Source organism: Oryx dammah, unplaced genomic scaffold, assembly GCF_014754425.2.
Source record: "Oryx dammah isolate SB20612 unplaced genomic scaffold, SCBI_Odam_1.1 HiC_scaffold_26, whole genome shotgun sequence".
Taxonomy (NCBI): Eukaryota; Metazoa; Chordata; class Mammalia; order Artiodactyla; family Bovidae; genus Oryx; species Oryx dammah.
This window is the reverse complement of record NW_024070210.1, coordinates 27,844,966-27,862,976: the sequence shown is the minus strand read 5'-3', so window position 1 is coordinate 27,862,976 and position 18,011 is coordinate 27,844,966. Positions and strand designations below refer to the sequence as shown.

Sequence of the window (18,011 nt, the reverse complement as noted above, 5' to 3'; positions counted from 1 at the left end):
CATTATCACATTTCTAAACTATTTCTTCAAAGATGCCAGTCTTGACTATTAAAATAAGTGTGGGCTACAACACATGTACACCAATAAAACACTTTAGACTTGTTTGATATCCAGTTTCAGAATGTTTTCCATCCACAAAAGGTAACTGCTGTAGACATGCTTCATTGCTCACAGAAAATAGGGCATTCTGTGCCACTGGATTTCCCATTTTAAGAATGCTGTCTGGAAAGAAACACCATTACTTAGTTCTGAGCCTATGATAATGCAAGAGTGAGTCTAAACCACTATTTCTTAGCACTGACACATTAAAATACAGAATTGGCACTGTGCTTATCCATGAAATTGCCAGTTGGCTTCAACTGCCCTCTACTTAAAACAATGCCATCTGTGGAGGATTCTGGCTTTATGGGGAAAAGAACACTACACGTACCTCTGTTTCTGTTTTTCCAACTGAGCATTTGTGTTGATCATTCTTGGAAATTTTTCTAAATTTAAATGAGAATCCTTTCTCATATTCCTGTATTCAAAGTGCCAGAACATTTATCAGGTATCGATAATTATGCACTTCCCGGCGGGGGGGTGGGGGGTGGAGAAAACAATGCTGAATATTGATACTGCTGAACATCCCCAGTAATACAGAACTATTTCAGCTGTAACTTTTGATTTTAGAATATTTCAAAAAATTACTCCTTCACATTTAATTTTAAAAAATAGCATTGTTATAGACTGAATTTTTCTTACCTTCCTTCCCAATTCACATATTGAAACCCTAACACCTAATGTGACTATACTTAAAGGTGGGATCTCTAAGGAAGCAATAAAGGTTAAAAGAGGTCATAAGAGTAGGCCACTGCTCTGGGGAATTTTCTTTGTGCCTTTTTTATTATGGTAAAAGTTACATAGTATAAAATATACTATTTTAACCATATACCACCCAGATAATCATGATGATGTGATCACTAATCTAAAGCCAGACATCTTGGAATGTGAAGTCAAGTGGGCCTTAGAAAGCATCACTACGAACAAAGCTAGTGGAGGTGATGGAATTCCAGTTGAGCTGTTTCAAATCCTGAAAGATGATGCTGTGAAAGTGCTGCACTCAATATGCCAGCAAATTTGGAAAACTCAGCAGTGGCCACAGGACTGGAAAAGGTCAGTTTTCATTCCAATCCCAAAGAAAGGCAATGCCAAAGAATGCTCAAACCACCGCACAATTGCACTCATCTCACATGATAGCAAAGTAATGCTCAAAATTCTCCAAGCCAGACTTCAGCAATATGTGAACCGTGAACTCCCTGATGTTCAAGCTGGTTTTAGAAAAGGCAGAGGAACCAGAGATCAAATTGCCAACATCCACTGGATCATGGAAAAAGCAAGAGAGTTCCAGAAAAACATCTATTTCTGCTTTATTGACTATGCCAAAGCCTTTGACTGTGTGGATCACAATAAACTGTGGAAAATTCTGAAAGAGATGGGAATACCAGACCACCTGACCTGCCTCTTGAGAAATCTGTATGTAGGTTAGGAAGCAACAGTTAGAACTGGACATGGAACAACAGATTGGTTCCAAATAGGAAAAGGAGTACATCAAGGCTGTATATTGTCACCCTGCTTATTTAACTTCTATGCAGAGTACATCATGAGAAACGCTGGACTGGAAGTAACACAAGCTGGAATCAAGATTGCCGGGAGAAATATCAATCAACTCAGATATGCAGATGACACCACCCTTATGGCAGAAAGTGAAGAGGAGCTAAAAAGCCTCTTGATCAAAGTGAAAGAGGAGAGTGAAAAAGTTGGCTTAAAGCTCAACATTCAGAAAATGAAGATCATGGCATCTGGTCCAATCACTTCATGGGCAATAGATGGGGAAACAGTAGAAACAGTGTCAGACTTTATTTTGGGGGGCTCCAAAATCACTGCAGATGGTGATGCAGCCATGAAATTAAAAGACGCTTACTCCTTGGAAGAAAAGTTATGACCAACCTAGATAGTATATTCAAAAGCAGAGACATTAATTTGCCGACTAAGGTCCGTCTAGTCAAGGCTATGGTTTTTCCTGTGGTCATGTATGGATGAGAGAGTTGGACTGTGAAGAAGGCTGAGTGCTGAAGATTTGATGCGTTTGAACTGTGGTGTTGGAGAAGACTCTTGAGGGTCCCTTGGACTGCAAGGAGATCCAACCAGTCCATTCTGAAGGAGATCAGCCCTGGGATTTCTTTGGAAGGAAGGATAATAAAGCTGAAACTCCAGTACTTTGGCCACCTCATGCGAAGAGTTGACTCATTGGAAAAGACTCTGATGCTGGGAGGGATTGGGGGCAGGAGGAGAAGGGGACAACAGAAGATGAGATGGCTGGATGGCATCACTGACTTGATGGATGGGAGTCTGAGTGAACTCCTGGAGTTGGTGATGGACAGGGAGGCCTGGTGTGCTGCAATTCATGGGTTGGAAAGAGTCGGACATGACTGAGTGACTGAACTGAACGGAACTGATGAAGACCTACAAGACCTTTTAGAACTAACACCCAAAAAAGATGTCCTTTTCATTATGGGGGACTGGAATGCAAAAGTAGGAAGTCAAGAAACACCTGGCGTAACAGGCAAATTTGGCCTTGGAATACGGAATGAAGCAGGGCAAAGACTAATAGAGTTTTGCCAAGAAAATGCACTGGTCATAGCAAACACCCTCTTCCAACAACACAAGAGAAGACTACACATGGACATCACCAGATGGTCAACACTGAAATCAGATTGATTATATTCTTTGCAGCCAAAGATGGAGAAGCTTTATACAGTCAACAAAAACAAGACCAGGAGCTGACTGTGGCTCAGATCATGAACTCCTTATTACCAAATTCAGACACAAATTGAAGAAAGTAGGGAAAACCGCTAGACCATTCAGGTATGACCTAAACCAAATCCCTTATGATTATACAGTGGAAGTGAGAAATAGATTTAAGGGCCTAGATCTGATAGATAGAGTGCCTGATGAACTATGGACAGAGGTTCGTAACATTGTACAGGAGACAGGGATCAAGACCATCCCCATGGAAAAGAAATGCATAAAAGAAAATTGGCTGCCTGAAGAGGTCTTACAAATAGCTGTGAAAAGAAGAAAAGTGAAAAGCAAAGGATAAAAGGAAATATATAAGCATCTTTATGCAGATCTCTAAAGAATAGCAAGAACAGATATGAAAGCCTTCCTCAGTGATCAATGCAAAGAAATAGAGGAAAACAACAGAATGGGAAAGACTAGAGATCTCTTCAAGAAAATTAGAGATACTAAAGGAATATTTCATGCAAAGATGGGCTCGATAAAGGACAGAAATGGTATGGACCTAACAGAAGCAGAAGATATTAAGAAGAGGTGGCAAGAATACACAGAAGAACTGTACAAAAAAGCTCTTCATGACCCAGATAATCACGGTGGTGTGATCACTTACCTATAGCCAGATATCCTGGAATGTGAAGTCAAGTGGGCCTTAGAAAATATCACTACGAACAAAGCTAGTGGAGGTGATGGAATTCCAGTTGAGCTATTTCAAATCTTGAAAGATGATGCTGTGAAAGTGCTGCACTCAATATGCCAGCAAATTTGGAAAACACAGCAGTGGCCACAGGACTGGAAAAGGTCAGTTTTCATTCCAATCCCAAAGAAAGGCAATGCCAAAGAATGCTCAAACTACCGCACAATTGCACTCATCTCACACCCTAGTAAAGTAATGCTCAAAATTCTCCAAGCCAGGCTTCAGCAATACGTGAACCATGAACTTCCAGATGGTCAAGCTGGTTTTAGAAAAGGCAGAGGAACCAGAGATCAAATTGCCAACATCCGCTGGATCATGGAAAAAGCAAGAGAGTTCCAGAAAAACATCTATTTCTGCTTTATTGATTATGCCAAAGCCTTTGACTGTGTGGATCACAATAAACTGTGGAGAATTCTTCAATGGATGGGAATACCAGACCACCTAACCTGCCTCTTGAGAAACCTGTATGCAGGTCAAGAAGTAACAGTTAGAACAACAGACTGGTTCCAAATAGGAAAAGGAGTACGTCAAGGCTGTATATTGTCACCCTACTTATATAACTTATATGCAGAGTACATCATGAGAAATGCTGGGCTGGAAGAAGCACAAGCTGGAATCAAGATTGCCGGGAGAAATATCAATCATCTCAGATATGCAGAACACCACCCTTATGGCAGAAAGTGAAGAGGAGCTAAAAAGCCTCTTGATGAGAGTAAAAGAGGAGAGTGAAAAAGTTGGCTTAAAGCTCAACATTTAGAAAACGAAGATATGGTATCTGGTCCCATCACTTCATGGGCAATAGATGGGGAAACAGTGGAAACAGTGTCAGACTTTATTTTGGGGGGCTCCAGAATCACTGCAGATGGTGACTGCAGCCATGAAATTAAAAGACGCATACTCCTTGGAAGAAAAGTTATGACCAACCTAGATAGCATATTCAAAAGCAGAGCCATTACTTTGCCAACAAAGGTCCGTCTAGTCAAGGCTATGGTTTTTCCTGTGGTCATGTATGGATGTGAGAGTTGGATTGTGAAGAAAGCTGAGCGCCGAAGAATTGATGCTTTTGAACTGTGGTGTTGGATAAGACTCTTGAGAGTCCCTTGGACTGCAAGGAGATCCAACCAGTCCATTCTGAAGGAGATCAGCCCTGGATTTCTTTGGAAGGAATGATGCTGAAGCTGAAACTCCAGTATTTTGGCCACCTCATGTGAAGAGTTGACTCATTGGAAAAGACTCTGATGCTGGGAGGGTTTGGGGACATGAGGAGAAGGGGATGACAGAGGATGCAGTGGCTGGATGGCATCACTGACTTGATGGACATGAGTGTGAGTGAACTCCGGGAGTTGGTGATGGACAGGGAGGCCTGGCATGCTGTGATTCATGGGGTCGCAAAGAGTCTGACACGACCTAGCAACTGAACTGAACTGAACTGAACCTCTTATATATGGCATTTTCCGTTTCATGATAACCCTCTATATGGGTGGCATTTAGCAGTGATTTGTTTTCTAATAAAGGAGAACTCTATTTGCAAACCTTCTGCCATTCCAGTCTGACTTGGAGGCTTCCACTCAGCTATTGACACACTAAGGCCCAACAGAAGCTGCCTGTGTTTATAAATAAAATTTCACTGAAGCATAACTAACCTCATTTATTTACATACTATCTTTGGTTGCTATGGACTGTAGTGGGTCCTCCTAAAATTAATATGATGAAGTGCCAATCCCCTCAATATGATGATATTTGAAGAGTTTGGGGGAAATAATTAGGATTAGATGAGGCCATGAGGGTCCTCATGATAAAATTTAGTGCTTTTATAATTGGGCTTTCAGGTTGCTCAGACAGTAAAGAATCTGTTTGCAGTGCTTGCAGTGCAAGAGACCTAGGTTCGATCCCTGGGTCAAGAAGATCCCCTGGAGAAGGGAATGGCTACCTACTCCAGTATTTTTGCCTGGAAAATTCCATGGACAGAGAAGCCTGGTGGGCTCCAGTCCATGGGGGGCAAAGAGTTGGACACAACTGAGTGACTGACACTTTTACTTTCACAAGAAGAGATACTAGAGAAATTGCTTCCAAACTCTCTGTCCACCACATGAGGGCACAGCAAGAATCAGATGTCGTCAAACAGAAATAAGAGTCCTAACTGGGGACCTGAATTGACCAGCTCCTTGATCTTAGAGTTAACCTCCAGAACTGTCAGAAGTAAATTCCCATTGGTGAAACCACCCAATCTATGGTGTTTTGTAACGGCAACCCAAGTTAAGACAGCTAATATCATGCTACAGTAAGAGGGTTGAGTAGTTGAGACAGGAATATAAGGCCCTCAAATATCTTGTCCTTGCCAGAAAAGTTTGCCAACTCTTTCTCTAGTTTTTGGATGAAAATACCAGTTACAATTCTAGAAATTTTATATTGAGGGACCTAATGATGGTTAGTGGGAGCTATATTTGCATAACAAGCATCTTGTTTCTCTTTAATGGATATGAAAACAAGCAGCTCATGCTATCACATTCCTCCTACTACAGCCACTGAGAACTACACACTACAGAAAACTCCCCACTGAGACACCTTAAGTGCTTATGTGGCCAGAGCTATAAATCTATGAAGGCTGAAAACCTGGGTCCCAAATATGCTTCCCCAACTTAGTAGGAGCACACTCTTAATTAATGGTTACAATAGCTAGAAAACATCAATGGTATGCTAAAGACATACTTGACTCTGTAATTCACAAGGAATATTCACTTCAAGAATGCTTAAAATGGTAGCAATAAGAACAAAATATTTTTTGTTAATAGTTCAGTGGGGAAACTGTTAGTGGAAGTGTGTCTGTGGGATATTGTTGTGGGGGGAAAAGTCAGCTATTCGAAAAACAAAATCAGCACCGTATAAACTAAAGAATATGGGCTTTAGAACAGGCAGAGATGGATTCAAATCTAGGCTGTGACCTGTCATTTATTTGGCATCCAGCTATCTCACTCTCAGAACCTCAACCTCCTCATCAATGAAATGAAGATTATACTGCCTCATTTGTGGGTTGTTGATATTTAATTTGATTAATTATATGTAAAATATGTTGAAGTACATGGATATAAAATAGACTTTCAAAATGGTAGCTCTTCTCATGAATCATAGGAAGATACTGTCTCAGTTTCTCTTATTTATGAAAATACTTTTATCTGAGAATGAAGTGACACTGATGTGAAATACACCTGACCCGACATTCAAATTATTGACACCATTCATCAATTACAGAAGGGCAGGAAATATTTTTTGAAAACAAGCAAACAAAAATCCTGACACACATTATAACAAGGAACAGGTTATTAAGGGAAGAAGTCATTTGATTTAACTCACACACTGGCACCTACAGAGGCAGGTGTACAATTCCTGGGTCCCATTAAAAAATAGCACAAGTTTTCTGCTCTACTTCTATGCCTGTCAGACATAGACATGCTGCTACACACACTTGGCTCTCATAACCAATGTGTGTGTGTGTGTGTGTGCACGCCCAGACACGTGTGATATGCATGCGCTCAGATGTTTGAAAGAGAAAAAAAGATGATAGAGCTTTGTGATTAACACATTTTGAAGAACTAAAGTTTATTTTGTCTTTATTACCCCTCTTTGAGGGATGCAATTATTTACATTGCAAGTATATCACTTGGTTACTTAATACTAATCCCTCCCATGTGTTTTGAAGGGAAAACAACTGCCCTTTTTTCCCACAAGAATATTATAAACATCAGATGAGATAATGTATAAACAATAATACTTAGAAGAGGACAGTGACAAATAATATCTGCCCTGAGGACTGTAAGGACAGATCCAGGTTGTGGTAAGTTTGTAGTATGTGGGAAGATTCTAAAACTGGCAAAATGTATATTGGGAAGATTTAACAAGATATGAGTTTCAAATATCCACCAGGCAGCCTTGTAGAAGAGGACTTTGTCACTGGAAAAGGTAGAGCACAGAGCGAAGAGACATATTTCTGTGTAATAATAGACAGGACTCCGATCTCCCCAATGAAGGAGCAGGTGCTCTGTTTAGTTCATATTTGGCACCAGTCTCCCAGGTTTATCATTACCTTAAATCTCAATTACTTGTACAAAGAGATGTTTCACATATTTGCATTTCACATAACATTCACACTCGCCTGTCAGCTCCTTGAGCATAAAGACTGTGTTATTCAGGCCTCATGTTCTCTATAGCTCTTTACATTTCATCTTTCAGGTTGTGGATGCTCAATAACTATTTGTTAACAAAATATAAACTGAAACTGCTTTTCCAATATAAATCAAGTGTCACACTAGTACGAATATGACTGCTGCAGTCTTATCCCCTCTTAGAACCCTGAGAATTGTATTGATTTGCTTATGCTCATTTCCATGTTGATGCAGTATAGATGTTAATTTGCCACTTGGATTGATTTTTTTTTCTCTATGTTAACTAGCAGGAAGGTTCTATTTAAGGGGTTGGTGAAAGGGAAGGCTTGTTATTTCAAAATACTTCACTGCAGACAGGCAATCATCTTAGATGAAATTCCTTAAGTGCAGTTATCCAAACGTCTATTTCATTCTTGGCAATAAAAGAGCCCTCACCAATGTCCAATGACCTATAAATCAGAGCTAGAAGAATTCTTTATGCAAATTAAATTTGTGCCACACTCATCAATAAAAAAGAAAACAGCAAGAAGATTAAATTTGCAGCAGCCACACAAAGTAAAGGATTCCTGTATCTATTTGTAGGTTATGTCAGTATGGCTTATTATTTTTTGAGATAGTATGCTTTGAAAGAATTAATAGGAAATGAGCTTTATGAATTGATTAGTAAATGAGAGGGAGGGCGTAAAGAGAGTCAGGAATATAAAGTAGGCAACCAGTTTGATTAAACTTAGAAGCTTTAAAAGACTCACATAATAATGTAAGAGACACTGATATTAATTTCACAGCAGTATTATAAACCCCAGGAATTAACTAATTATATTATAGAACAGTTTGTTCCTCCTCAGGTCCATTTTTCATTTTACATTTAAATAATATATATTCAAACCTTTATCCATGTATTCAGGGTTTTTATCACTCCTTTAAAAAGTAAGCAAAATAAAAAGAAAGGGGGAAAATTAAGTCACTTTACATTGATGGGAATGTACTACTACAAAATAAAATCACTATACCACTCTTTAACTAATAGAATATAATGTATTAACCCTCTAGAGGCTAGTAAGTGGAAATGGATCCAGACAACTTACCCGTTTTCTTAGATTGCAAGTAAGAGTGAGATTCCTTGAGAATGAGTTTGCAAAAGCTGTATAAAAGTCCAGGACTTTAAGCAAGGCTTCTCGCTTGATGATGTGGAGGTCACAGTATGTCAGCGCTCGGACATTGGCACATGCGTGAGCAAGGGTAGTTTCCTTCCAGAAGATGTCTCCAAACACATCTCCTTTCCCTGGAAAATAGTTAAGATACATACATTCAAGTATCTACACTATTTTTTTTTATCCTAGTCATGTTCTTTTTTCTAATTCAGTTTCATATGTTACTGATCATTGAAAATAATTTAAAGTCTAAGTATGCCACACCACATACATACATATAACAATGTACAACACTTTCATATAATATGTAAAGTAATGTCATCCTAAATTCAGTCTTTGATGGAAATCTACAGTGACATGAATAAATGAAATCCAACACAGAAGCCAAGAACCTCATTTTAAGAAATAGTTTCATTACCTTCTGCCACCTTAACTTTTCCCATTCTGACTAAAAGGAGCAAAGGTGACTTCTCAGTTTCATCTTTTCTTCTGCTCCTTCTGGTAGAAATGACAGTAAAATGCAATATGCAAGAACCTCCTGTTATAGCTTTATAAATCTGGAACTGACTCGACATATATTAAACATAAATTATTCAGCACCTAGGGCTTGTGCTGGAGGCAAACAAAAGCTCACCAAGACTGATTCTCCAAGGATGCCTTTCCCTCTTCACAGAACTAACCTCATGCACAGCTTCAGAGCCCCTGGAGAGAGCTCTAGTTCACAATTACAGAGCCAAAGAAACTAAGCTGGGTAAAACACAGAGGCCCAGATTTGCTATGCCATAAACAGTTCCAGAAAGAGTGCTGTACTGTAGTCAAATGTGGATGTTAAAATAACAGAACACAGAAATCAACTATTTACTTCAGAGCAACACCTACTGGTGATCTGAAATCAACAGTTCACCATGCTGAGTCAAGAGTACTTAGTTGCCCAAACACAGGGAAATGAGGAAGCTTCAGAGTAAGTGCTAAAAGGTTTTTCTGCTGAGGCAGTTCCATAAGTGCCCCTGGCTTGTGAAGGGCCATCAACTGTGTTCTCCATTCTTCTGCAGGAAAGAGAAGGTTTTAAAGTGGAAAAGATGGGGAATATATCCAGGAGGAAAAAAAATATCTTTCTACAGTCAGTCTTCCAAAGATTTATTTTTTATGTACTCTAACCACAGAGATAAGTGAAGATTAAAAAGCTCTTATCATGAAGATTAAAGTCAGAACTGACAGGAACTAAGGAAGAAGAAAGATGCCTTATAACACTTCAGGCGTCAGACCAAGAGAGAGAAAAGATAGCATGCAACCAGATAAATGAGAGAAAAAGAGAGAGAGAGAGAAAGAGAGACAGAAAGAGAGGCTGGGGTTAAGTGAGATTATGGATTCTTTGCCCACCCCACACAGAAAGTTTGGAAATCCTTATAGAACCAAGAGCCACTCTGGGATGGAGACAGAAAACACATAGATCACTGAGGAGGTAGTTAAAACCACTATGTGATTAAATGACAACCATAATAGATATTTAATAAATATTGAGCAATCTCATTTGTTTCCAGATTCTCCCAACATTTCCTTTTTAGTTAGTGATGATGACCTTTTAAGCTGCTGCTGAACAGCTTAACTGTATGACAGTCATATATTTGTTCAAGGAAGGATTAGGGACCTGAGAGCCAAATATGTCTGGGGTGATACAGCATCAAAACAATCCAGGGAGGCTTTAACCACAGAAATTTAAAAGATAAATCCTACCTCCCCTCAACACAAATGAATTTTAGAGCTCCATTTTCTTTAAACTAGCAATTCCAATTATAGGTATTTATTCCAATTGCATTATCTGAAGTACCGAGTTCACTGAAGTGATATTTATAATTGCCAGAAAGGGTAGAAACAATATAAATGTGAGTAAAAATAAATAAATAACTGATGAACTATCATGCAGCCACTAAATATAATTTTTTTAAGTGACAGCAAATTTGCCTCAGGACAGGAGTCAGTGTCTCAGTCTCATAAAAACGACAGAGAAATGTTCACATTATGTGAAATGATAAAAGCAGAATATTAAATCACACATATAGTATAACCTCATGTTCAGTTCAGTTCAGTTCAGTTCAGTCAGCCAGTCGTGTCCGACCCTTTGCAACCCCATGAATCGCAGCACGCCAGGCCTCCCTGTCCCTCACCAACTCTCAGAGTCCACCCAAACCCATGTCCACTGAGTCGGTGATGCCATCCAGCCATCTCATCTTCTGTTGTCCCTTCTCCTCCTGCCCTCAATCTTTCCCAGCATCAGGGTCTTTTCAAATGAGTCAGCTCTTTGCATGAGGTGGCCAAAGTCATTACTAGAGAAATGTAAATCAAAACTACAGTGAGATACACATCATGCCAGTCATAATGGCTATCATCAAGAAAATCTACAGACAATAAATTCTAAAGAGGATGTGGAGGAAAGGGAACCCTCTTGCACTGTTAGTGGAATGTAAATTGATAAAGCCGTTATGGAGAAGAGAATGGCGATTCCTCAAAAAACTAGGACTAAAACTACCATATGACCCAGGCGTCCCAACTGCTGAGATATATGCTGGGTGTATATGCTGAGAAAAACAGCAATTCAAAAAGACACATGTACCACAATGTTCACTGCAGCACTATTTACAATAACCAGGACATAGACGCAACCTAGATGTCTATCAACAAATGAATGAATAAAAGAAGTATGGTTCATATATATAATGGAATATTACCCAGCCATAAAAAGGAACAAATTTTAGTCCGTTGTAGTGAGGTGGATAAACCTAGATCCTGTTATACAGAGTAAAATAAGACAGAAAGATAAAAATAAATAGAATATATTAAAGCATATATATGGAATGTAGAAAAATAGTACTCATGAAACTATTTGCAGGGAAGAAGGAATAGAGAAACAGATATAGAGGACAGACTTGTGGACACAGAGGGGGAGGGAAAGGGTAGAATGAACTGACAAAGTAGCATTGACATATACATACTACCATGTGTGAAAATAGCTAGCTAGTGGGAAGCTGCTGTATAACAGAGGGAGTCCAGCCTGGCACTCTGTGATGACTTAGAGAGGAGGAAGAGGGGTGGGGTGGAAGGGAGGTTCGAGAGGGAGGAGATATAAATATAGAGTTATGACTGATTCTTGATGTTATATAGCAGAAAACAACAAAACATTGTAAAGCAATTATCCTCCAATAAAACATCTACTATTCCTTAATTTCTTATAGAAGAGTAATCTTGACGGACACAAAATTATTATGTTTTATTATTCTATGTTAGTCTATATGGTATATTATAGGTTACTATTATTTATCAATTGATAATAAATTGTGTTAAAAATCAAAAGGGACATAAGACAAAAGAAAATGCATATAACTATTTCAGAAATTAGCTTCAAGTGATGTGTTTATTGTTTTCCTTCTCTCTACTTTTTGTTTTCTAAATTTTTTCTAATGAATTTTTTATTTAAAAACAACAAATTATGTTCACAGATGTTTTTCCTTATAGTTTTTAGTGGGATTGAATTAATAAAGTAGGTACACCTATCTGCAGAACAGTAAATAAACATCCATTAATAAATAAGTGTATCATCAATAGATAAAAGATACTCAATATATACATAAATTTCCCTTTGCCACTATAGATCATTTTAAATTGTGGAGGCATTCAAATGTCTGTTATATGTTTTATTTTACCTAAATTGATGAAATTAAAATTCTCACCATATTTCTATCAACATTTTAAAATTTAAATTCTTTATCTTTTTTAGTATCATGGGGAAATAAAAAGTCTATGAGGCTGAAAAGTAACACGGGAAGTTAACTGACTCAACCAAAGTAAAATTAGCCTCTGCTCCTCTCCCTAAAAAATGTCTAGAGAAGCATAGCAAAATTAATAAATATGGATTATCCTGCTCCAAACATGAGAACTCATGTTACATATAAGCAATACTGATTGTTTTATAATACAGAATTTCCATTAGGATATACAATATATCAATCAGACATTAATCAAACTATTTTTCTTTATCCAGTTTTCCATATCACCTAATAGTCACTCAACTCACAACTTTTAAGGCACTTGTGGGAAGATGGTTGTCACTCAACGAACAAATTTACAACCTGACTAATGTTCCTCAGGAAACATTAGGCACATTTATGCTGAGTAACGTGCAGGAGTCACAGCAGTGAAGACACAGGGTTATGTATGGACTGTCGAATAGAAAAACGCCCTTTTTTTCATCACAAAGGATTTGTACACTTTTAGAACTGGGAAATCCTGTTCATCCTCTTAACTATAGAATATTTGATGTTAGTTTTTAGGTCAGCTCCCTCTGGGTGCAAATAGTTTCATCTATAAACATTTTAGAGTTTGAGAAAACTAACCTTCTCCCAAAGTGCTAAAATTAGTAGAAAAGCTCACACTCTACATGAAAGTTGTTGTTTGGTCTATTTATATTTTCTCAGTTCTTTGCATCAAGTCTTATGAAGCATTTCACTTTTAAACCACAGGAAACTGGATTGTAAAATAGAAGAAAATGTTAACAATTCATACAGCAGAAAACTGGAAAATTTAAGACAAAATAGAGACAAATAGTTACAACATAATTAAAGGAGTAATACAGATCATAGTATGCCGGTCCCCTGACGTGCTGATTTTACATTATTTTTATTTTAATGTGAAACACATCATTTGATGAGTTAATGATATAGATAAAATGAATTCATAAAAATTATCTCAGTTATTCATCAATGAGTACAGCGATCCACTATAGCCAATGAATTCCTAAAAACAGAGTGCTTGAGGCTTACTTAGGTAGTTTTCTGTGACTATATGTGATACAGTGATAGCTCTATTTAACAATTCTTCTATAGAATGGACTTAATTCACCTATTTACTTTTATTAGTCAGCCCTTCACTATAACAGATTGTTGTAGTCGGCTCATAAACTTTATTGTGAATTCATATACACAAAAATTCATTTATAAATTAACAAAGATAAGAGTTGTTAAATTGTGTGATTTTAAATTGACTTTGACTTTATAAACAGCAAATGTCATAAAGTTAATATTTTGAAGGAAAAGAACATGATGAGCACTAAAACTTAGAGATGATATAGGTGTGTTAGAATAGAGTTTTTGAAACATTTAGAACTGATGCCTGCCAGTCTTTAGTGATTGATCGTCAAAGTCATCTTGTTGAAAAATTATAACAGATGCAAATCTGACACCTTGAGAGAAGCAAATAATTCTTATCTACCTAAAAAATTACTGATTTAGCTTATGAATTTTTATTGACATGCACAAAGAATGAGCCAAATAGTTCTCATTAAGTGATGTATAACAACAAAGTATTCTGATGAATAAGTGAAGGACAATGGTGGCTACCTTTGCGGAGGTAGAAGATGTGGTAATAAGCAGGCTGATAATCCTGAATTTGGCACTATTAGTGTTAAGAACAAATTGGTTATATACAGAAATCTGAACATGTGTCCAAATCAAGAAAGTTAGTAACATATTATTTTTTAAAAAAGTCTAAGAAAGAGACTAAATTAAAAAGTAGTTAAGTCTTAGAATTCTATTTTCTCTTTCAAAGAAAGCATTCAGAGTTCAGACTTATTATAATTTCATACTATAACTAAGTCTTATAACTTTCACATCTGTCAAATGGGAGAAATGATGGCTGTCCACTTCACCCCATTCAATGCATGCACCCAGCATCTTAACCCTAACTCTAGCACTACACTTAAGCTAGAACATGTGTTTTATACAGTGGGGGGAAAGACATGCAGAAAATAGAAATCCTGCTCTCAAGAATTTTTAAGTATATAATACGAGAGACATGTCCAAAAAATATAGGAAAAGATAAGTACTGTAGGATCAGGAATGACAAAGTACATAAGAGAAAATGTTTATTTTTAATTCAAGGGAGTTTCGTTAAGACCTCACAAGTAAAATAGTGTTTGAGTTTAACCACAGTGGAGTCTTTGAGAGAAGAGTAGTATTCTTTTTGTGAAAGAGCAGCATGAACATGATTTGCCCAGGGCATGATAAGCAGTGTTACCCCAATACTGGAAACCTACGGGATATAGAGAGAAGGCCACATCTAGAGGGAAAAAAGAGCATCCAAGAGGGAGAAACTTCAGTGCTGTACAACAGTCTGCTTCATCCTATTTGAAATAGAGAACCACCAGAAGCGTTTCAAGTGAAGACAGTCATGGCCTATTCAGTGCTTTAGTACCAGAACTAGTGATGGTATGAAGAGTGTCAAAGGAAGTACTGTTACATCACTGTGAGACAACCGTATGATATTTCAGAGATTATAGACATGTGACTTCACCTTGCCTCACAATCATCTCATTACAAGTTAAGACAGTGACAAGATTAAAGAGGAAAGAAAGATATAAAGGACATGATAGTAGAAAACAAAAGCTCCATGATTTGTCTATTGATTCGAGTGAGATCGAGGGAGCAGCCATGAAATTAAAAGACGCTTACTCCTTGGAAGAAAAGTTATGACCCACCTAGATAACATATTCAAAAGCAGAGACATTACTTTGCTGACTAAGGTCCGTCTAGTCAAGGCTATGGTTTTTCCAGTGGTCATGTATGGATGTGAGAGTTGAACTGTGAAGAAGGCTGAGCGCCAAAGAATTGATGCTTTTGAACTGTGGTGTTGGAGAAGACTCTTGAGAGTCCCTTGGACTGCAAGGAGATCCAACCAGTCCATTCTAAAGGAGATCAACCCTGGGATTTCTTTGGAAGGAAGGATACTAAAGCTGAAACTCCAGTCCTTTGGCCACCTCATGCAAAGAGTTGATTCATTGGAAAAGACTCGGATGCTGGGAGGGATTGGGGGCAGGAGGAGAAGGGGACGACAGAGGATGAGATGGCTGGATGGCATCACTGACTCGATGGACGTGAGTCTGAGTGAACTCCGGGAGTTGGTGATGGACAGGGAGGCCTGGCGTGCTGCAATTCATGGGGTCGCAAAGAGTCAGACACAACTGAGCGACTGAAATGAACTGAACTGAACTGAGGAAGAAATATGAACCAAGAATTCCGTACCCAGCAAAACTGATTTTCAAGAACTCAGGGATTTTTCTCCCATGGATTTTTCCCAAGATTAGTGAATATCCTTTAGACAACTAAATTACCTAGAGAGACACTAATACAGACTAGTGGTAGCCCTAACTATAACTATAGTTATAACTATAACTATAGTTACTTGCAGAATCAAGACTTAACGAAGATTAAAGGGAAAGGATACAGTATGCTATGCTATAGGCTCTGAAGATATAGAGCTAGTACAGCTGCTAAAAATAATGATGGGTGGGGAAGAATGGGAAAACAAGCATATGCAAAAATCTTTATATGTATTTTTATACTGGTGGTAATGGTATTAGTATTGTTATTCTGAGGTTGCTATATTTGTAATGTTACATAAAGCAACTGAGCATTTATGCAATACTTTAATTTGATCATCCCCAGCATTCTTAATATGGAAGAAGTAGTTGAAGATGTAATATGGAAGTGAATAAATAAAGCCCTACTATACTGAATTTTAGTTAAATATAATCTGTATTAACTCATTCGAAATTTTATTTTTATTTATCTATATATATATATATGTGAGTGTATATATACATATATACAGAGACACAGACACAGATATGTCTTTCTCCTCATTTTATTTATTAAATAGACCAAGAAACAATGACTGACTCAGTAGCTGTGAATATCTGTAGGAACAAAACTGTAAAATAAATTTCACAAAAATGAATTCAAGCTTCTTGGAGAAATGCATCAGGTGTGAGGCAGATTTATACAAGATGAGGAACTGCTCATACTGCATAGCAATGAAGTCATCAAAGACTACTGTATCAAAAAGACATAGGAGCCAACTTGAAGGGGCTCTAACTTGGCAAAGACAGGACATTGGCATTTCAATAGTGGTCAAAATTGTAACGCACTAAAATTCATTTGTTTAACTTCATTAGTCCATAAAGATATTTTTAAGGAACTATCTAGGTACCCTTAAAGGACAAGAAACCAACTGACTATCTTAAAAGTTGGTAAATAATGGAAAACTATTAAGTATATGTGCAGTCACTCCTATGTGAACTGCATGTGGCTGCTAAGTCGCTTCAGTCATGTCTGACTCTGCCTTAGACGGCAGCCCACCAGGCTCCTCTGTCCCTAGGATTCTCCAGGCAAGAATACTGGAGTGGGTTGCCATTTCCTTCTCCTGTGAACTGCATACTGGGTAACCAAATAGTAGTTGAGAGGTAACTCTCTATAAAAGCTTTCCAACCAAAAACAAAAATATAAACTAGAATAATTCCCTTTTGCAACTCCCAATGAGTTAATGGACAGTTGCTAACAAAACAAAAATACAGCTAAAGACAAAAATACGTGTCATCTAATGAAGGAACACAGACCCACTTATAATCTTGCAAAGAGATGGAACCTGAGTCTGATCAGGCCTCTGGATCCAGCTGCTAGTTGACAGGAAATAGAGAGGATGGAGAAACCTGCTAAGTGACAGTTAGGATGCAATTAGCAGAGTCCAGACTGTGGAAACTCTGCAGGACAAAGGGCTCAGGGTCTTCAGTAAATAATTATAAAGAAAAGAAAGGGGTAAAGGAGGAACTTGTAGATTTAAATGATAGATCAAATTCAGAAGTAGGTGAATTAAACTTGGTGTTTAGAATGGATCACAAGGTTTAACTTCTCCCGGGTGGATGGAGATTGCACAAGGTCTTTCGCTTGACCTGTGAGACAGTCACAGGATCTTTGAACTATAGAGCTTCATTAGGTTATATGTTTATATTGTTATACTTTATGAACCTGTTTTTTAGTTTACAAATTAAAAAATTCTAGTAGTTTTGATGTGCACCTACTTACTAACACCTCTACCTCCATATACCAAAAGAAGACTGACTTCTCAATGGCATTCACAGAGCAAGTCAACCAACACCTACAGTTTACTAGTTTTGATCTTCTTAGTGACAAAACAAAACCAACTTATTAAACTTGTAATTAGTTAAACTTTCAACTTCTTAAAGACTAAAGCACACTTGATACTTTTTGAGAAAATATGAAATAATGGGCTTGACTAAGGGAAGGCAGAGTAGAGAAGCATAGTGGGAGCAAGACACTGGTATGT

The 18,011-nt window shown here is 37.8% G+C and overlaps 1 protein-coding gene across 1 annotated transcript in view; it reads right to left on the bottom strand.

Annotated features, from left to right (window-relative positions):
- KCNH5 (potassium voltage-gated channel subfamily H member 5) overlaps positions 1 to 18,011 on the bottom strand; it is a 358,894-nt gene that overhangs the window by 65,394 nt on the left and 275,489 nt on the right. The window contains exon 10 of the mRNA XM_040226310.1: positions 8,775 to 8,971. Coding sequence (XP_040082244.1) covers positions 8,775 to 8,971 — 197 coding nt within the window. The remainder of the gene's footprint in view (positions 1 to 8,774; positions 8,972 to 18,011) is intronic.